Genomic DNA, 20,275 nt, shown 5'->3' with positions numbered 1-20,275 from the left:
AGGCTAGTGGATATTAGTATGACATGACATAGAGGCTAGTGCATATAAGTATGACATGACATAGAGGCTAGTGGATATTAGTATGAGATGACACAGAGGCTAGTGGATATAAGTATAACATGACATAGAGGCTAGGGAATTTTAGTATGAGATGACACAGAGGCTAGTGGACATAGGTATTACATGACATAGAGGCTAGTGGATATAAGTATTACATGACATAGAGGCTAGTAGATATAAATATGACATGACTTTGAGGCTAGTGAATATAAGTATGACATGACATGGAGGATTGTGAATATAAGTAAGACATGACATAGAGGCTAGTGGATATAAGTATGACATGACACAGAGGCAAGTGGATATAAGTATAATATGACATGGAGGCTAGTGGATATGGTTGAATTGCATGACATGAAAGCCATCGAATAAAAGTAATGCATGACAATGAGGCCAATGAATATGATGCGTATTAAATGAAATGGAAGTCTGCTTATAAATAAGAATTATGATGTAGAAGCAATGGATATGACAAGTACATGGCATGTAAAAGAGTGCATGCCATTTAAAGATTTATCACATGGATTCCATTTAGTGTATGCATTGCGATGATATTGGAGCCCATCGATCGTCATGGGTTGGCCCTTTGGCCTTTATTGTCTGGTTTATGGCCCTCCCAAATGCTGACAAAATGAGAATAATTATATTTATGTCATAGTGCAGTGTTAACAGTGTGTGTGTGTGTGTCTGTGTGTGTGTGAGAAAGACTTTTGCCATGCCGTCATGAATATTTATGCATTTTTATGAACTTATGAGCTGTCCATTTTATCTATTAGAGGGGGATGGGATTTGCTGAAAAAATAAATTTTCCTGGGATGTGATTAAACAGAATATTTAAGCTGTGTCTTTTTGTCCTAGCTGTCTTCCTTCCTGTCTCAGCTTTTGTTTCATTTCAATCAGGAAGCTGAGAAACATCATTGGTGTGCAGCACACCGGCTGTCAGGCAGGTGCTTGCCTCTTTGAATGTTTTACATTATTGCTTGACAGGTGAAGTCATCACCTGTCCCCGTTGTCCCTGTCTTCTACTGACATTGTCCAGTCTTCCACTGTCTCTGTCATCATCCCTGTCATCAACTATCACCATCATTGTCCCTGCCATCAACTGTTTCCATCATTGTTCCTGCCATCAACTGTCTCCAGCATAGTCCCTGTCATCAACTGTCTCCATCATTGTCCCTGCCATCAACTGTCTCCATCATAGTCCCTGTCATCAACTTTCTCCATCATATTCCCTGTCATCAACTGCCTCCATCATTGTCCCTGCCATCAACTGTCTCCATCATAGTCCCTGTCATCAACTATCTCCATCATAGTTCCTGTCATCAACTGTCTCCATCATAGTCCCTGTCATCAACTGTCTCCATCATTATCCCTGTCATCAACTGTCTTCATCATAGTCCCTGTCATCTCCTGTCTCCATCATTGTCCCTGCCATCAACTGTCACCATCATTGTCCCTGTCATCAACTGTTTCCGTCATTGTCCCTGCCATCAACTGTCTCCATCATAGTCCCTGTCATCAACTGTCTCCATCATAGTCCCTGTCATCAACTGTCTCCATCATAGTCCCTGTCATCAACTGTCTCCATCATAGTCCCTGTCATCAACTGTCTGCATCATTGTCCCTGTCATCAACTGTTTCCATCATTGTCCCTGTCATCAACTGTCTCCATCATTGTCCCTGCCATCAACTGTCTCCATCATAGTTCCTGTCATCAACTGTCTCCATCATAGTCCCTGTCATCAACTGTCTCCATCATTGTCCCTGCCATCAACTGTCTCCATCATTGTCCCTGCCATCAACTGTCTCCATCATAGTCCCTGTCATCAACTGTCTCCATCATAGTCCCTGTCATCTCCTGCCTCATCATTCTCCCTGTCATCAACTGTCTCCATCATAGTCCCTGTCATCAACTGTCTCCAGCATAGTCCCTGTCATCAACTGTCTCCAGCATAGTCCCTGTCATCAACTGTCTCCATCATAGTCCCTGTCATCAACTATCTCCATCATAGTCCTGTCCCTGTCATCCAACTGTCTCTCATCAACTCATCCCTGTCCTACTGTCTCCTGCCTCATCCAACTTCTCCCATAGTCCCTGTCATCAACTGTCTCCATCATAGTCCCTGTGCCATCCTGTCATCATAGTCCCTGTCTCCATCATAGTCCTGTCATCCAGCTGTCTCCATCTGCATTGTCCCTGTCCCTGTCATCAATGTCTCCATCATAGTCCCTGTCATCAACTGTCTCCATCATAGTCCTGTCATCAACTGTCTCCATCATTGTCCCTGTCATCAACTGTCTCCATCATAGTCCCTCTCCCATCATCCCTGCTGTCTCCATCATAGTCCCTGTCATCAACTGTCTCCATCATAGTCCCTGTCATCAGCTGTCTCCATCATAGTCCCTGTCATCAACTGTCTCCATCATAGTCCTGTCATCAGCTGTCTCCATCATAGTCCCTGTCATCAACTCCCTGTCTCCATCATAGTCCCTGTCATCAACTGTCTCCATCATTGTCTCCTGTCTCCATCATAGTCCCTGCCATCTGTCTCTATCATTGTCCCTGTCATCAGCTGTCTCCATCATAGTCCCTATCATCTCCTGCCTCATCATTCTCCCTGTCTCATCAGCTGTCGCCATCCCTTGGTCCCATCAACTTCTCCATCATAGTCCTGTCATCAACTGTCTCCATCATAGTCCCTGTCATCAACTGTCTCCATCATAGTCCCTGTCATCAGCTGTCTCCATCATAGTCCCTGTCATCAACTGTCTCCATCATAGTCCCTGTCATCAACTGTCTCCATCATAGTCCCTGTCATCAACTGTCTCCATCATAGTCCCTGTCATCATCAACTGTCTCCATCATCAACTGTCTCCCATTGTCCCATCATCAGCTGTCTCCATCATAGTCCCTGTCATCAACTGTCTCCATCATTGTCCCTGTCATCAACTGTCTCCATCATAGTCCCTGTCATCTCCTGCCTCATCATTCTCCCTGTCATCAACTGTCTCCATCATAGTCCCTGTCATCAACTGTCTCCATCATGTCATCAACTGTCCCTGTCGTCCATCATAGTCCCTGTCATCAACTGTCTCCATCATAGTCCCTGTCATCAACTGTCTCCATCATAGTCCTGTCATCAACTGTCTCATCATAGTCATCAACTGTCTCCCTGCCATCAGCTGTCTCCATCATAGTCCCTGTCATCAACTGTCTCCATCATAGTCCTTGTCATCAACTGTCTCCATCATGGTCCCTGTCATCAACTGTCATCATCTGTCTCAACTGTCTCCATCTCCTGCCATCATCATTCTCCCTGTCATCAACTGTCTCCATCATTGTCCCTGTCATCAACTGTCTCCATCATAGTCCCTGTCAATCTCCATGCCTCATCATTCTCCTGTCATCAACTGTCTCCATCTGTCATCAACTGTCTCCATCATAGTCCCTGTCATCAACTGTCTCCATCATAGTCCCTGTCATCAACTGTCTCCATCATAGTCCCTGCCATCAACTGTCTCCATCATGGTCCTCATATCTCTCATCCATCAATCTCCATCATAGTCCCTGTCATCAACTGTCTCCATCATAGTCCCTGTCATCAACTGTCTCCATCATAGTCCTTGTCATCAACTGTCTCCATCATAGTCCCTATCATCAACTGTCTCCATCATTCTCCCTATCATCTCCTGCCTCATCATTCTCCCTGTCATCAACTGTCTCCATCATAGTCCCTGTCATCAACTATCTCCATCATAGTCCCTGTCATCAACTGTCTCCATCATTGTCTCTGCCATCAACTGTCTCCATCATAGTCCCTGCCATCAACTGTCTCTATCATTGTCCCTGTCATCAACTGTCTCCATCATAGTCCCTATCATCTCCTGCCTCATCATTCTCCCTGTCATCAACTGCCTCCATCATAGTCCCTGTCATCAACTGTCTCCATCATAGTCCCTGTCATCAACTGTCTCCATCATAGTCCCTGTCATCAACTATCTCCATCATAGTCCCTGTCATCAACTGTCTCCATCATAGTCCCTGTCATCAACTGTCTCCATCATAGTCCCTGCCATCAACTGTCTCCATCATTGTCCCTGTCATCAACTGTCTCCATCATTGTCTCTGCCATCAACTGTCTCCATCATAGTCCCTGTCATCAACTGTCTCCCTCATAGTCCCTGTCATCAACTGTCTCCATCATAGTCCCTGTCATCAACTGTCTGCATCATTGTCCCTGTCATCAACTGTCTCCATCATTGTCCCTGCCATCAACTGTCTCCATCATAGTCCCTGCCATCAACTGTCTCCATCATTGTCCCTGTCATCAACTGTCTCCATCATAGTCCCTGTCATCTCCTGCCTCATCATTCTCCCTGTCATCAACTGTCTCCATCATAGTCCCTGTCATCAACTGTCTCCATCATAGTCCCTGTCATCAACTGTCTCCATCATAGTCCCTGTCATCAACTGTCTCCATCATAGTCCCTGTCATCAACTGTCTCCATCATAGTCCCTGCCATCAACTGTCTCCATCATAGTCCCTGTCATCAACTGTCTCCATCATTCTCCCTTTCATCTCCTGCCTCATCATTCTCCCTGTCATCAACTGTCTCCATCATTGTCCCTGTCATCAACTGTCTCCATCATAGTCCCTGTCATCTCCTGCCTCATCATTCTCCCTGTCATCAACTGTCTCCATCATAGTCCCTGTCATCAACTGTCTCCATCATAGTCCCTGTCATCTCCTGCCTCATCATTCTCCCTGTCATCAACTGTCTCCATCATAGTCCCTGTCATCAACTGTCTCCATCATAGTCCCTGTCATCAACTGTCTCCATCATAGTCCCTGTCATCAACTGTCTCCATCATAGTCCCTGCCATCAACTGTCTCCATCATAGTCCCTGTCATCAACTATCTCCATCATAGTCCCTGTCATCAACTGTCTCCCTCATAGTCCCTGTCATCAACTGTCTCCATCATAGTCCTTGTCATCAACTGTCTCCATCATAGTCCCTATCATCAACTGTCTCCATCATTCTCCCTATCATCTCCTGCCTCATCATTCTCCCTGTCATCAACTGTCTCCATCATAGTCCCTGTCATCAACTATCTCCATCATAGTCCCTGTCATCAACTGTCTCCGTCATAGTCCCTGTCATCAACTGTCTCCATCATTGTCCCTGTCATCAACTGTCTCCATCATAGTCCCTGCCATCAACTGTCTCTATCATTGTCCCTGTCATCAACTGTCTCCATCATAGTCCCTATCATCTCCTGCCTCATCATTCTCCCTGTCATCAACTGCCTCCATCATAGTCCCTGTCATCAACTGTCTCCATCATAGTCCCTGTCATCAACTGTCTCCATCATAGTCCCTGTCATCAACTGTCTCCATCATAGTCCCTGTCATCAACTGTCTCCATCATAGTCCCTGTCATCAACTGTCTCCATCATAGTCCCTGTCATCAACTGTCTCCATCATAGTCCCAGTCCTCACCTGTCTGCATCATAGTCCTTGTCATCAACTGTCTCTATCATTGTCCCTGTCATCAACTGTCTCCATCATTGCCCATATCATCAACTGTCTCCATCATTGTTCCTGTCATCAACTGTCTCCATCATTATCCCTGTCATCAACTGTCTCCATCATTATCCCTGTCATCAACTGTCTCCATCATTATCCATATCATCACCTGTCTTCATCTTTCCCATATCATCAACTGTCTCCATCAAAATGTTTGCACTGCAAGTATGGTTGTTACCCAATGCAGTATAAAATATTCAAAGTTTCCAAGGTTGTTTACCCTGGCAGCCTTTAATAGCTTTTCATTTCAACGTGCACCTGGTGCAAGTTAAATCAAGTAATATAAATTGAGCATTTTTCTTTTGATTTGGGTTTTAAATCAATCATTTTTTCCCCATCTCCATCCAGCCAGTTTAGTTCAAAGAATCCATTATCCGGAAGAAAAACAATGTTTTGTCCTAATCAATGATCAGAAATATCTGTAATCAAACTCATGCAGTGATTTTATGAGACAAATATTCATATAAAATGATACAGTACACGTTGTATATTTGATGAAACTATATTTAGGAATCTGTGGATTTGGCTGCGATGGAAATGAAAACTGAGCAAAGATGTAAAAGGTGTTATTCCTCTGCCACAAGAAGGTTACTAGGTTGCCATGTCTGTATGCCGCTGTCTGCATCCCGTACATCTACACTTCCTGGTCGCTCTCACCTTGTAGATCAATGAGGAAGTGATTGCTTACGGATATAGACGGCCAAGATATAGGGGCAGCCTAGATAATGATTTAAGAGTGTCACACTTATATCTCAGGGGTTATCCACAGAGTTCATCAGAAGGCCATTCAATGCGCAATACAGACACCTTGTTGATGCAATAGAGACACCTATGTTGATGTAATGCAGACAGCTTTCTTATTACAATACAGACACCTTTGTTGATGCAATAGAGATGCCTATGTTGATGCAAAACAGACACCTTGTTGATGCAAAACAGACACTTTTGTTGATACAATACAGACACCTTGTTGACGCAATAGACACCTTGTTGATGCAATACAGACACCTTTGTTAATGCAATACAGACACTTTGTTGATGCAATACAGACACCTTGTTGATGCAATGCAGACACTTTGTTGATGCAATGCAGACACTTTGTTGATGCAATGCAGACACCTTGTTGATGCAATGCAGACACCTTGTTGATGCAATGCAGACACCTTGTTGATGCAATATAGACATCTTTGTTGATGCAATACAGACACCTTTGTTGATGCAATATAGACACCTTTGTTGATGCAATACAGACACTTTGTTGATGCAATACAGACACCTTTGTTGATGCAATATAGACACTTTGTTGATACAATACAGACACTTTGTTGGTGCAATACAGACACCTTGTTGATGCAATAGACACCTTGTTGATGCAATACAGACACCTTGTTGATGCAATACAGACACCTTGTTGATGCAATACAGACACCTTGTTGATGCAATGCAGACACCTTGTTGATGCAATAGAGACACCTTGTTGATGCAATAGAGACACCTTTGTTGAAGCAATACAGACACCTTGTTGATGCATTAGACACCTTGTTGATGCAATACAGACACCTTTGTTGATACAATACAGACACCTTTGTTGATGCAATAGACACCTTTGTTGATACAATACAGACACCTTGTTGATGCAATAGACACCTTTGTTGATACAATACAGACACCTTTGTTGATGCAATACAGACACCTTTGTTGATGTAATGCAGACACCTTTGTTGATGCAATAGACACCTTTGTTGATGCAATACAGACACCTTGTTGATGCAATAGAGACACCTTTGTTGATACAATACAGACACCTTTGTTGATGTAATACAGACACCTTTGTTGATGCAATACAAACACCTCTGTTTCAATCCTGAAGACATAATTGTTTACCCTACATACTGATCATTTTAAACACTGAAATGTATATATGTCATAAATATTAGTTTCTTTTTTAATGTTGCACTGTGTAATATTGTGGCCATAAGATGATGGTCAGTGAAATATTTTAGCCTGAACACACAATCCAATGATTGACATCACAGGCAACAATCTACACAATTAGGAGGCTGTTTTTTGCAAGCTATGAATAACTGAGTAGAGACGGTCGTATGCATATATCTTGCAGAGACCATGCTTTCTGTGCTACTTCCTGAATTCAAATGTTCCTGTTCTTTTTTAAATGATTAGATGTGTCTTCATTTTTTCATCTTGCTGTCAGGGGATTTTAATCAGTTTGGAATCTGGAAAAAATCAGGAAAGTCTCATATATTGGCATGAGGCTATAAATAGGATTCTCAAGGTAACAGTCTCGCTGGAAACAATGTAGTAATTTATTTACATGTGTGCGGAAGGAATTGAGTTGATAAAATATCTGGCGGATTTTCATGGCTGTCAAAATGTAAGTATGAGAGAAATGTTAATTGTATTTTGCTATCATATCAATCAATATTTTATTTTGATTTATGGAAAAAGGGGATATTTTATTCTTTATAAAACTATCAATTTGCCTTCCTTTGTGTTTCCTAGCATATACAGTCAAACAAAATATTTTGCCTTTGTTAATACGGTAATATTTTCCTGATTGACGTCAAGGTTTCTTCCCTTCAGAATGTATGGGCAGGACATATTTAATGAATGTTTTGAATTTTGCAGATTTTGTGTGTGTGTGGCTATCTGGCAATTAAAACTGTGTTGAAAAACTAGTGGTTGTAGCACGACTCACAGTCAGACAGACAGACAATACTTTATTACCTTACAAGGAATTCGTTTTGGATCACAGAGCTTGACAAAAGTACAAATAAATAACAGCCTAAAATATGAAATTATTAAAAACATAATAATAGATAAATATGGGCTTAAAAATAATTTTAATGAATAAGATGATAACTGGACATTCAACATGTTTAAAAGTGCAATACTTTGAGGTATAAATTTCAGGGGAAATTTATGTATAATCAACCAGCTCAACCATTGTATGACATAATGTCACGAACTCCTGAATTGTCCAGGAAGTTATGCCCCTAGTGGTAATTAATACTAAACCATGGACAGGTCAATATTTGCAGGTCTAAGGAAATTTTTACCAAATCACTTGAGATCATGGACTGGAGTATTTTAGGTTGTGCCATTAATTTGTGTTTCCTTCATGGAGAAGAGTTTGTGTTGCCATTGTTTCTTAAAATTCAATCCGCGAAGATCCGGGTTAGAACTGATCTTCAGTAACCCATGCTTGTCGTAAGAGGCGACTAACAGGATCGGGTGGTCAGACTCGCTGACTTGGTTGACACATGTCATCATATCCCAACTGCTTGGATTGACACTCATGCTCTTGATCACAGGATTATCTGGTCTAGACTTAATTATTTAGAGATAGCTGGAGAATTGCTGAGTGTAGCATAAAACAACGAACAAATACATCTTAGAATTCAGCTGACTTCTCCCCTGAGATGCTTCTCATCCTCATCCGGGCTGAATCTCGACTTCCTCCACAAGGATGTGATCGTGATTGTCTCGCAATGTATCTTCTGCGTAATCTTTATTTTCAGCACACTGACCGTATATGGTGACATCTTTTCTTATGGCATCCAGGAAAATTTCATTGTTTTGAAACTTATTGTACATTTTCTGCTGTCTTTGCAGGGAGTGTGATGTCCGATGTCCTGTTGACAATGAACCGATCGACGAGCGGGAATTATTCGCCGACAACTTTGCCAAACGTGAAATCCTTAACTTCAAAGTAAAGTGTCCCAATTCAAGACAAGGCTGTGAGGTGCTGGCCACTCTCAAGAAAGTTCAGGTATATTCAAAATTCAAGTACATCTTTTTTTTAAAGAAATACTGAGTAAAATTTCATATCATTATTGTTATTATATGGGTATTTATATAGCGCTATAGTACATCCCATCTGCATTCATGCTCAAAGGGCTTTGGGTTTTTTCCCCTCGATCACTGGATGTCAGTCTCAACAGCACATCATATTTTCAATCTCAACTCCCTGGGGATCATACAACTCTGGCAGCCACTAGGTGCCGCAGTTATTGTGGATTTCCCATCCTTACGAGGTACCCATTCACAGCTGGGTGGACTGGGACACATAGTCACAGTACTTTGTCCAAGTTTTACTGCACATTGCTGTATGAGCAACTAGGTGTTTCCATGTATTTATGTGGCCACCATCTGGTCATTTACACTAGGGGTTGTGCCAACACTGAAAGAGTCTGCACACAAAGTTGACTCCAAGGTTTTTATACCCGGTCACAGATGGACTTGATCCAGGCACCTCCAAGCTCGCTGAATCACTTTTACACAGCTTGCCCACCACGCCCCCCATGCGTAATGGCACTGTACTGTCAAGTTAATTCCTTGGATCCTCTTTTATTGTATTTTTTTATTCTATATTATTAAAAAAAATAAAAAAAAATATTTGTTTAAATTTTATTTTTTTTAATTTTATTTTATTTTATTTATTTTATTTCAGGAACATACAGATCAGTGTCCCTTAGCCCTAGTCCCATGTCCCAATCGTTGTATGGACATACTCCTCCGTAGAGATGTCCCAAACCATGTACAGTTCAACTGCCGTCGCAGAATCCTACAGTGCCAAAATTGTCAGAAGGATGTCGCTGCTGAAGGAATGGAGGTGAGATAACAGTTTGTTTTGGAAACGCTGGTAAGTAAGACAAGCACTGAGTCATCTAGAAAAAAAATTATTCATACTTTCCTCTTTTTAAAAACGTGTGAAGATCCAGGTTATAATTGGACTTCAACAGCCCATGATTGGCATAAGAGGGACTTACAGAACTGGGTGGTCAGGCTTACTGACTTGGTTGATGCATGTCATCGTATCCCATAGATCAATGCTCATAATGACCATCACTTGATTTGGTCCAGACTCGATTATTTACAGACCGCCACCATATAGCTGGAATATTGCTGAGTGCAGAGTTAAGCAACAAACATAATCATCCTAATCTGAACAGCATTATCGTTGTTTGCAATGTAGAATATAGAACAGACTATATGGATAACAACTTCTTTATTTTGTGAGTTCGACTTTTTAATAATGGTACAAGAATCTGTATCGAAACGTCACACTCGCGAAATAAAGAAGTTGTTTTCCATAAAGTCTGTTCTATATTGTACGTATTTACTTCTAAAATGCCACTCAAACAAATGCAATGTAGAAGTTGAAAGAAACATGAAACTTGTTTTCCTTATTACAAAGTTTAAAACAAGGTGGGACATTCCTATTGATACAGTCACTGGTTTGTTGATCTTATCCTGACTTGATTTTCGACTGGTTGCTGTGACATTGCTGGAATATTGACCAAAACAGCGTAAAACGTCACTCACTCATTCAGAAACAAGTAAAAATGATTTGAAAGTGAAATGTTTGACATTTTTATAATTTCTCCATTGCTGAACAATCACCAATGATGTCGATTTGACACTAAATGTTTTTCTGTTGTAATGTGAAATATAACATTCAGTAGTCAATATGCTAAGCGCCCCCTGGTATTTCGTTACAGCATCATCTGACGGAGTGTCCGCTCGTACAGGTTGTCTGTCAGTACTGTGGAGGGGACTTTGTCAAACAAGCAGTGAGTTGTGATTCTTTAAGTGAAACGGGCGGTGGGGTAGCCTAGTGGTTGAAGCGTTCGCTCATCATGCCGAAGACCCAGGTTCGAATCCCCTCATGGGTACAATGTGTGAAGCCTATTTCTGGTGTACCTGGCATGATATTGCAGGAATATTACTAAAAGCGGTGAAAACTAAATTCACTCACTCTAAGTGAAGATGGTTGCATTTTCCATATGTATCTTTGAAACTTTGTTATGTACTTTTACTTGCTGACTATGACATCCTGTACTCATACTGCTTTCTACATTATCATTATCAGCTATTTAAAGGCACAATGTCACACGTCTCCCAAAATACATAATGCATTTCTCTCAATAATACTATCAGCCCTCAGGGAAGCTACCATATAATTTATTCCAAACAAAATTACGTATTTAGATTAGGCCAGACCAATTTTATTTCTTGTTTTACGGATTTTTGTCCTCAGAAAACCTAAAGGCAGGAGGGAAAATAAAAAAATAAAAATCACCAGTCAAAGTAATATTCCTTCTAAATAGTCAAAGTATTTTACTTTTGGCAATTTATGAAGTGTATATGGGGCAAAAAACAATATAAAAAAACAACACTGTTTTTGTAAGTTTATTTTTGGCCAGCAAAAACATTAGGATTTTATTTTGTGAGCGGGGAAAATTAATTTTTATTTTATTTCTTATTCTTGAAAAAACACGACAGGCGGATCTGTAAAACAAGAAATGAAATTGGTTGGGCCTTACAATATTAAATTTAAAAGTTTGAATGAATTAATGCAATGTTGCATTAACAGTGTTCACTAATGGTGTTTCAAAGTAACAGGACATTGGGTCCTGTAAGTTTCAGATGTCTGTCTGACCCATTGAAAATTCAAAGGACCCATAGAATAAAATTAAACACTCATTTCAGATTTAACATTTCTTATAATTGGCATTGAAATTATTAACAAACATAAGATTTATAAACAGGAAACAAGTGTTACATGCCACATATAACAACTTCAGTCAAAGTCATTGTGAAATATACAGTCAGACACTGGGGGCCGGCGGGTTGTAGACTTCTTTCAGACCGTTGGCGAATCTGCTGGATTCGTGAACACTGCATTAAATCAACTCTCACTCCCTCTACCAGCCAAACATTATTTCAAGCAAACCCCAGAGTTATGTCTCTTGGAGCACTCTTTACGAATAACCTATGCACAACTTGTGATTGAAACCAGTTCGGCAAACACCGACAACACCGTGTGCGACACTTTTCGATGTATGGAGCAATCGTTTACATTCCATATATGTCAAGTGTTATCTGTTTGGAAGCTGTTCGGCTCGAAGTTCAATTATCGTTTTCAGGCAAGTCGTAAAGGCTAATAAGTCTTTTTATTGCATAGGAAGCAAAAGTGAGTGCATATGCCCCCAATATATAAAATATAGGCCAAAATATTGTCGAAAATGTGTGACATTGTGCCTTTAAGAAGGAAATATACATCAGCCTGTTAAAAATGCTCAATTTGTTTGCATTTGTTCTTGCTTGTGATCATAATTACACTCGGATGCTTTCATTTATAAAATTTTGTAATGGATTGTTTTGATTGGCTGACAGAATCTGATGTGCAGGTGGTTTCATGCAGCTTAAAAATTGCATTTATTTAATTATAGTGTAAGCAAAATAATTAATGCGTATATTATGCGCATACATGTAATACTTCATATTCTATTTCTTTCTTGGGTAATAAACCTCTGATGCTATCACATACAGGGTTTATACTCGGTATTACTTGTCACACCCTCACATACTGATACTAGCCACATTACCACAAGAAAACACTACAGGTTACACTACTACACACAGGGTTTATAATACCACTTGTCACAGAGCCATATATACATACTGAATGCCATACAACTGCTCATGCAAGCTACTTGCTGTGCAACCACATATATATACTACTTGTGACATCACTGTATGCAAATACTATTTACCATACAACCACACAAACATACTACTTGTCACACCACCAAATGCACTTGCTACTTGCCTCACAACTTTGTACACATTCTACTTGCCATACCGCCACATATAGGTACTATTTGCCACACCACCACATACACGTACTACTCTCCACACCACCACATACACATACTACTCTCCACACCACCACATACACATACTACTCTCCACACCACCACATACACATTACTCTCCACACCACCACAACACCACTCTCCACACCACCACATACACATACTACTCTCCACACCACCACATACACATACTACTCTCCACACCACCACATACACATACTACTCTCCTCGCCACCACATACACATACACATACTACTCTCCACACCACCACATACACATACTACTCTCCTCGCCACCACATACACATACACATACTACTTTCCACACCTCCACATACATTACTACTCTCCACACCACCACATACACCTACTACTCTCCACACCACCACATACACATACTACTCTCCACACCACCACATACACATACTACTCTCCTCGCCACCACATACAAATACTACTCTCCACACCACCACATACATATACTACTCTCCTTGCCACCACATACACATACACATACTACTTTCCACACCTCCACATACATTACTACTCTCCACACCACCACATACACATACTACTCTCCACACCACCACATACACATACTACTCTCCACACCACCACATACACATACTACTCTCCACACACCACCACATACACATACTACTCTCCACACCACCACATACACATACTACTCTCCACACCACCACATACACATACTACTCTCCACACCACCACATACACATACTACTCTCCACACCACCACATACACATACTACTCTCCACACCACCACATACACATACTACTCTCCACACCACCACATACACATACAACTCTCCTTGCCACCACATGCACATACAAGCACCGCTTCAGGACATCCTGTAGATCCTTGTGTTGTGTTCTGGCTGCCAATCAGAAATGATCAAGTTCAAGGATGTAGCCTCAGTGTGTTATGCCGCTCAGAGTTTAGTGGCACCTTGTCTAAAGTTTACAAACCCCGATGGCATGGTTGATAGTGAACATCCTTGAATAACATGGTCTGCTTTTCAGCTCAGCGGACATCATGATAAGGACTGTCCTACTTATCCAATATCCTGTGACTTCGGACCTCTTGGATGTTCTGCTCAGGTGAGCCTTTGAATAGTAGTATCAAACTGTTCAAGAATATCTGCCCCTTTCCCCATATGTGACTATAAATGTTTTCTGGTTGGTTTCCTATGAAGAATATCTTTAGGAGTGCTAATAAATTCTGACAACTAATGTTTTCATAATTTCAGCGTGTGTTCAGATTGTTATTGTTACTGATCTGGGTATTTCAAGACACAGAAATTGAGATCTTTTTAACATCCACCTAACACTTCGAAATGATCTTGGCTTCAGATGCTCACATATTATTGAGAATTTTTCGCAATTTTTTGGAAATTTGCAAGATTTTTTTTTTTTCTGAAATCTGAAAGAAATATGTCTGAGAGCATGTGATGTACTTATCCACTGAATAAAAATAGTTAATGGTCATTCGTTTCCTCAGTTTGACCGGAAGATGGAACAGGAACACTACGTGGATGCCACAGTCGACCATCAACGCATGCTCTGTCACGGTGTGGTCACCATCCTCCATAAGTTTGGCATCCAGAGCCTCTCCCCAGCCTCAGTCCCAGCGTTATCAGGCGGACTCACCCCGATGGAGATGTCCACTTCTCTGTCGGCCATGGGCAGTTACATCAATCAGTTCCAAGGCCTCACCATGCAGGATCACAGTCATGTCCCGAACATCTCCGGCTCACGGACACCAGATGGACAGTCGGTTAAACAGTTCAACTTGGATTCCTTGAAAACCAGCATTGATCCTCGTCAGCTTCATCGAAGTATGTCCGATACGCTGCCGCAAGCTTCCAACGAGACTGTGGAAGGTGCTCATGTGAGCCATACCTCAAAACCCTCTGATGCTGAGGGTGTGCACGGTGCTCTGTCCTTGCAAGGGGCTTCGGGACTAGAGCTCCAGAGTCTCAAAAACCAGAACATGTACCAGGACGAAAGTCTGGCCCGTCATGACCAACAGCTGGTTGAAATCAAAGCGAAGAATGAGATGTTGGAGAAAGCAAACAAGGAACTGAAGTACAAACTACGTTACCTTGACAATGCTGTGCAGGAGTTCGAAGGCCGGGCATGCAATGGACAGTTCTACTGGAAGATCAAGAATTACCACAAACTCAGGGAGGAAGCAGAACAGGGCATCAACACCGCTCTGCACAGTCCTTCTTTCTATTCCAACTGCTATGGTTACAAGTTGTGTATTAGAGCTAATCTGAATGGTGTGGATGCAGCCAAAGGAAGTCATCTTTCAATCTTCATACATTTCATGCAAGGAGATTGGGATGAGATTCTCGACTGGCCATTTTCAGGCCGGATTGTTCTGTCAGTGATTGATCAGAACCCCATATGTGAGCTCAGAAATCATATCGCTGAGACTCTTATTGCCAAACCCAATTTGGCAGCTTTTCAAAAACCCGTCACGCCAAGGAATCACAAAGGATTTGGATATATGGAATTTGTAGCCTTAAGCGTGCTGGATAATGCAGACTTTGTTAGGAATGATACACTTATCATTAAAGCTCAAATTATCCCTGCAACGTGAGCCAGATTCCCATATTATCCTGTGTCTTCAAACTTATTTGGGTGTTGACTGGGATGCTGTGCTTCTTTTCAGGTTCAGCCTCTGTATCGAGGATGGAGGTTCATGGACAGTATGGTCCTAATCCAGGATAAGCACTTGATGTGTTTTGGGGTTGTTCTTTATTTTATTGTATTTGTTATTTTTGTTTGTTTATGAAGATGACAAGAATTGACACATCAGAATCACTAAGATCTAATATCCTAATGACAGGCCAATGATGTCTTAATCAAAGATTTTATATGAATTTGATTTAGAGGCTTTTGTGGTCATAATTTAAAAATTCAATGTAAAACAATTTGAGGGGACTAGCAGGGTTTGAAATATATATAACTGCCTTGCTGTCATCCGGACCCTAAGATTTTACAAACTGCAGGGTCTGTCTAATATCTTTAGACTCAATATTTGCGTCTAAGTTGAATGAAACCTATTGTGACGAGGTGACAAATAGTCACAAATATTGTGAAACAAAGTATAGTGACAAATTTATGTTTTTCAAGTCCATCTTTCATCCATTTTTTTATCTGTTTCCACGATTTGTGGTGCCTGTAAATATCTCCAGATCCTAAATGAACAACGAACCAAAATTTATTTAAAGAACTGCAGCTCTTTGCAACATATATAGCAACATGTGAATTTACTGCAGACTGTACGGATCCATATAAATTTGAAACTACATGCCCTAAGTAATATCTCCCTGGATTGGGCAATGGGCTGACTGTTTTCAAACTAAGGACTTCAGATTCCAATAGTATGACTGCAGACCTCAGAGAATGTAGGATCCCCCTTAATTTTGAGAACTGTTTTTTATGCAGCTATTGTCAGTATTAAGGAATTCAGTGATTGCATGTTTTATTTCGTACCTGGAGTAGGTTCATCTTGATTTGAAATGATTTCTTGTTCAGGTGACAGAGCTTGATTACAGATTTGCTTAGATGTAGATGAACTGGATGATTTAGACTGCAGAAGACACGACAGCTGCTTGGTGATTGAGACCGTTGAGTGTAACAACGCTCTGTACATGGAGTGTCGGCTTCTTGTAGAAGAAGCCATCTTCGTGTTGAAGAAAGCCAAGTGACACACTACCATTTATACCAATTGCCTCATGAATCAGCCCAAATACCAGATCCTGGCACAGCCAGGGGACGCTATTCTGTACAGCAAATTGTGATCACTGGCCCATTAACAATTATTTATGATCTATAGTGAAAGCCAGCTGTAATAAAATCAGAAAGTCCTGAAGTGGTAGAACATACGGAAGTGAATCAGGATGAGGACAATGTGATGGCTCATGGTCGCCATGGCAACTTTAATCTTCATCGGTGTCAGTCATTGGCTTTGTTTATCTAATGAACAGCATGTGTAAGATTCAAATCCTTTTGATGAATATTTGTTTTTGTTTTATTCATAGCTATGAGAATATGTCATTTTCTCATATGTCATAGCCCAGGATCTGTGAAGATGGTGTAAGTACAGTGAAATTCTGCTGGAGCAGACCTGTATATATCTCATGTATATCCTATATCTCTCTATATTCTACTGTTATGTGCAATTACAGACTATATGAGTTTAGGGGGCCAGACAAACAGGTTTTGAGCTGAGATATGTCTGGAATTGTTTTATTATATAGTGAAGAAAAAAAGGCAGATTGAACATATCAGACTATGTTTGTTACAATCATGTTTGCAGGTTCCAACAAATGGAGACATCTGATTGGACTTATATTTGGGGAAAACCAGTTCCGGGTAATTCCCATCCTATTTTTAGTAACACAAGTCAGGGCCATAAATTTTCAGACCTAAGTTGGAGTCAGTATGCACTTCTGTCTACTCAAAATTTACCACTTTTCAAATGATTAGGCTATTATGTTTATTTTGTTCCTAAATGTTTGATCACAGATATTTCATCAGTCTGGAATAAAGGGAGAATATGTTGGGGTTTTTTAAAACTGACTTTTTTGTGTGTAATCTGACAAATATACATATAGAGGAATTACAGTAGAAAAATTCACATTATATTATATATACTGAATAGCAGACATAACTACTTGAATGTGTCTTGATTATGATAGATACTATTATTCCAGTCAATGGATCAGTATGAACATGATTTTCTTTCTCAGCTCCCTGGGAAGTATACAGCTATATCTGATTGCATTGAGGATGGTCGTGTCTGGGTTAGCAGGATTTCACTGTACACGGATGTTGTTTTCAGTCAAGATTTATTTTATCTTGCATGGGTAAATACGTTGCTTTTGACCAAGCTTAACTCTGAACCTTCAGAGTTAAAGAACAGTCCATAGGTTTTACTATGTGTGTGGAGTATTGATAATGAAACGCATAGAAATCCATAGCAATTCTTTGTATGATGCTTACTGGGCATTAATTCCCAGAATTGTGTAATTTTTTAATTTTATTCCTGTAATCACACCATCTTAAGTTCTTTGCCTCATAACTGCCTTGCTGGTTGCACTACAATACAGTGTTCTCTGTCCTTGCTTCTAACTTTGCCTCATAACTGCCTTGCTGGTTGCACTACAATACAGTGTTCTCTGTCCTTGCTTCTAACTTTGCCTCCGAGGTCTTGGTACGATAAACAGCCACCTTTGATCCACAAGATCGCATCATTTCAGAAGTGAGGAAGGCGTGTAAAACTTAGTGTACACTTATCAGATATGTTCATATTAATGATATTTTTTACTTGATGTCTGGTTAATAAAATGCACGTTAAGGATATGTATTGAAACTACACATAAAGTTAAGGCTAAAATATTTTATAGAAAGACAATTTTAGAGGTCTTTTTTATGATCTGTTTTGTGTGTCATGTGTCATGTAAAATATCCCCATTACAATTGGGGTATTATTTATATTTTCTGTGAGGGTAAGAAGGTTGACTGAACTAACTCTCTGATGTTTGCACCTGTGTGTTTTAGTGATTGTCAGTGCTAATTAGTTATTTAAGCAGCCATTGTGAATAGTCACTGTGATGTGTTGATCACATTGCACCCCCTGAACAGCAAGTGAGTTTGGTGTTTCTGAAGGATTAACAATTCATTTTTTGCCTTCATTTGCTGTTTGTTTTACGCTTGAATGGATCTTGTAATTGGCTTACCATTTTGATGTTATAAAATCAAGTTACTCAGAAATGCTGGAAAAAGTAGAAACAGATAATTTGCTCATATTTTACACATGCAAAAACCATTCACTGGATTTTCAGGGAAAATATGTGTTGGGATCTAGAGAAATCTTTTTAGGTCCACTGCATTACCAGAGAGAAAGAGTATATGGTTTGAAGGACTAACTGAAAGCATATTCTGTCATAGACTGATATTTTATATGAATAAATAAATAAATAAAAAAATAAATAAATTTATAAATAAACAAACAAACAAATAAATGAATAAATAAAATGAATAAATAAATAAATAATCATCCCAAAGCTGTTTAGAGTTGTTGGAGGGGCGGTGGGGTAGCCTAATGGTTAAAGCGTTGGCTCGTCACGCCGAAGACCCGGGTTCGAATGCCCACATGGGTACAATGTGTGAAGCCCATTTCTGGTGTCCCCGCCGTGATGTTGCTGGAATATTGCTAAAAGCGGCGAAAAACCAAACTCAGTCAGTCAGTCAGTAGAGTTGTTGGACTTGTTTTGTAATTTTGTTTAATGGATCTGTAAGACTAAGGTAATCATTCGTGTCGGTTTGGCACCATTCACCCCCTCAACAAAGGTAATTAGGTAATTATGACCAGTACTTGATTTTTGTATATTACCCTCATTACCTACATAACAAGTTTCATATCAAATCATGTATCAATACAAGTGCTACATGCATACATCCCAAGACGAAAAGGATATAAACATGATTTTTTGTCTGATGACATGTACAAACGCCCTCAAGTTAGCATTGTTTCAACTACTGCAAGGTTTTCTGCACAGTTTTTCTGCACAGTTTTTCTTCCAATTATTTGTGTATAAAGCTTGTATATTCAGTCATATTGTTCAATATATTTCATACACAGTGTGTTTGTGGCATATATGTAAGTGTACAATTGGAATAAAAAGTGAGAATGTTTTCCCTTTTTTTTTTCATTTTCTAAGGATCAGCCCATATTTTAATATATTTTTTTTAAGTATCTCTGAAGTCTGTGCACTGTTGAATTATATATTTGTTTGGTACCAGGCCTGTGTAAGCATCTTGAGTCTGATTAAGTTGATTACAGTATTGTCACAAGCGCTAGAGCTTAGTCGATAAAGAGGAATGGATAGCAGTATAATGTCTT

The 20,275-nt window shown here is 40.1% G+C and overlaps 1 protein-coding gene across 4 annotated transcripts in view; it reads left to right on the top strand.

Annotated features, from left to right (window-relative positions):
- Positions 1 to 16,663, top strand: part of LOC124281779 (TNF receptor-associated factor 6-like) — a 54,347-nt gene extending 37,684 nt beyond the window's left edge. For all 4 annotated transcript variants that reach the window (XM_046717754.1, XM_046717751.1, XM_046717753.1 and 1 more), the window contains exons 3-7: positions 9,283 to 9,439; positions 10,121 to 10,282; positions 11,172 to 11,243; positions 14,377 to 14,454; positions 14,855 to 16,663. In XM_046717754.1, coding sequence (XP_046573710.1) covers positions 9,283 to 9,439; positions 10,121 to 10,282; positions 11,172 to 11,243; positions 14,377 to 14,454; positions 14,855 to 15,961 — 1,576 coding nt within the window. In that variant the 3' untranslated portion in view covers positions 15,962 to 16,663. The remainder of the gene's footprint in view (positions 1 to 9,282; positions 9,440 to 10,120; positions 10,283 to 11,171; positions 11,244 to 14,376; positions 14,455 to 14,854) is intronic.
- The last annotated feature ends 3,612 nt before the right edge of the window (positions 16,664 to 20,275 follow it).

The sequence above is a fragment of the Haliotis rubra genome, unplaced genomic scaffold (assembly GCF_003918875.1).
Source record: "Haliotis rubra isolate DU_JTF1 unplaced genomic scaffold, ASM391887v1 Scf29, whole genome shotgun sequence".
In the NCBI taxonomy this organism is placed as follows: Eukaryota; Metazoa; Mollusca; class Gastropoda; order Lepetellida; family Haliotidae; genus Haliotis; species Haliotis rubra.
This window is presented reverse-complemented; position numbering and strand designations above follow the sequence as displayed.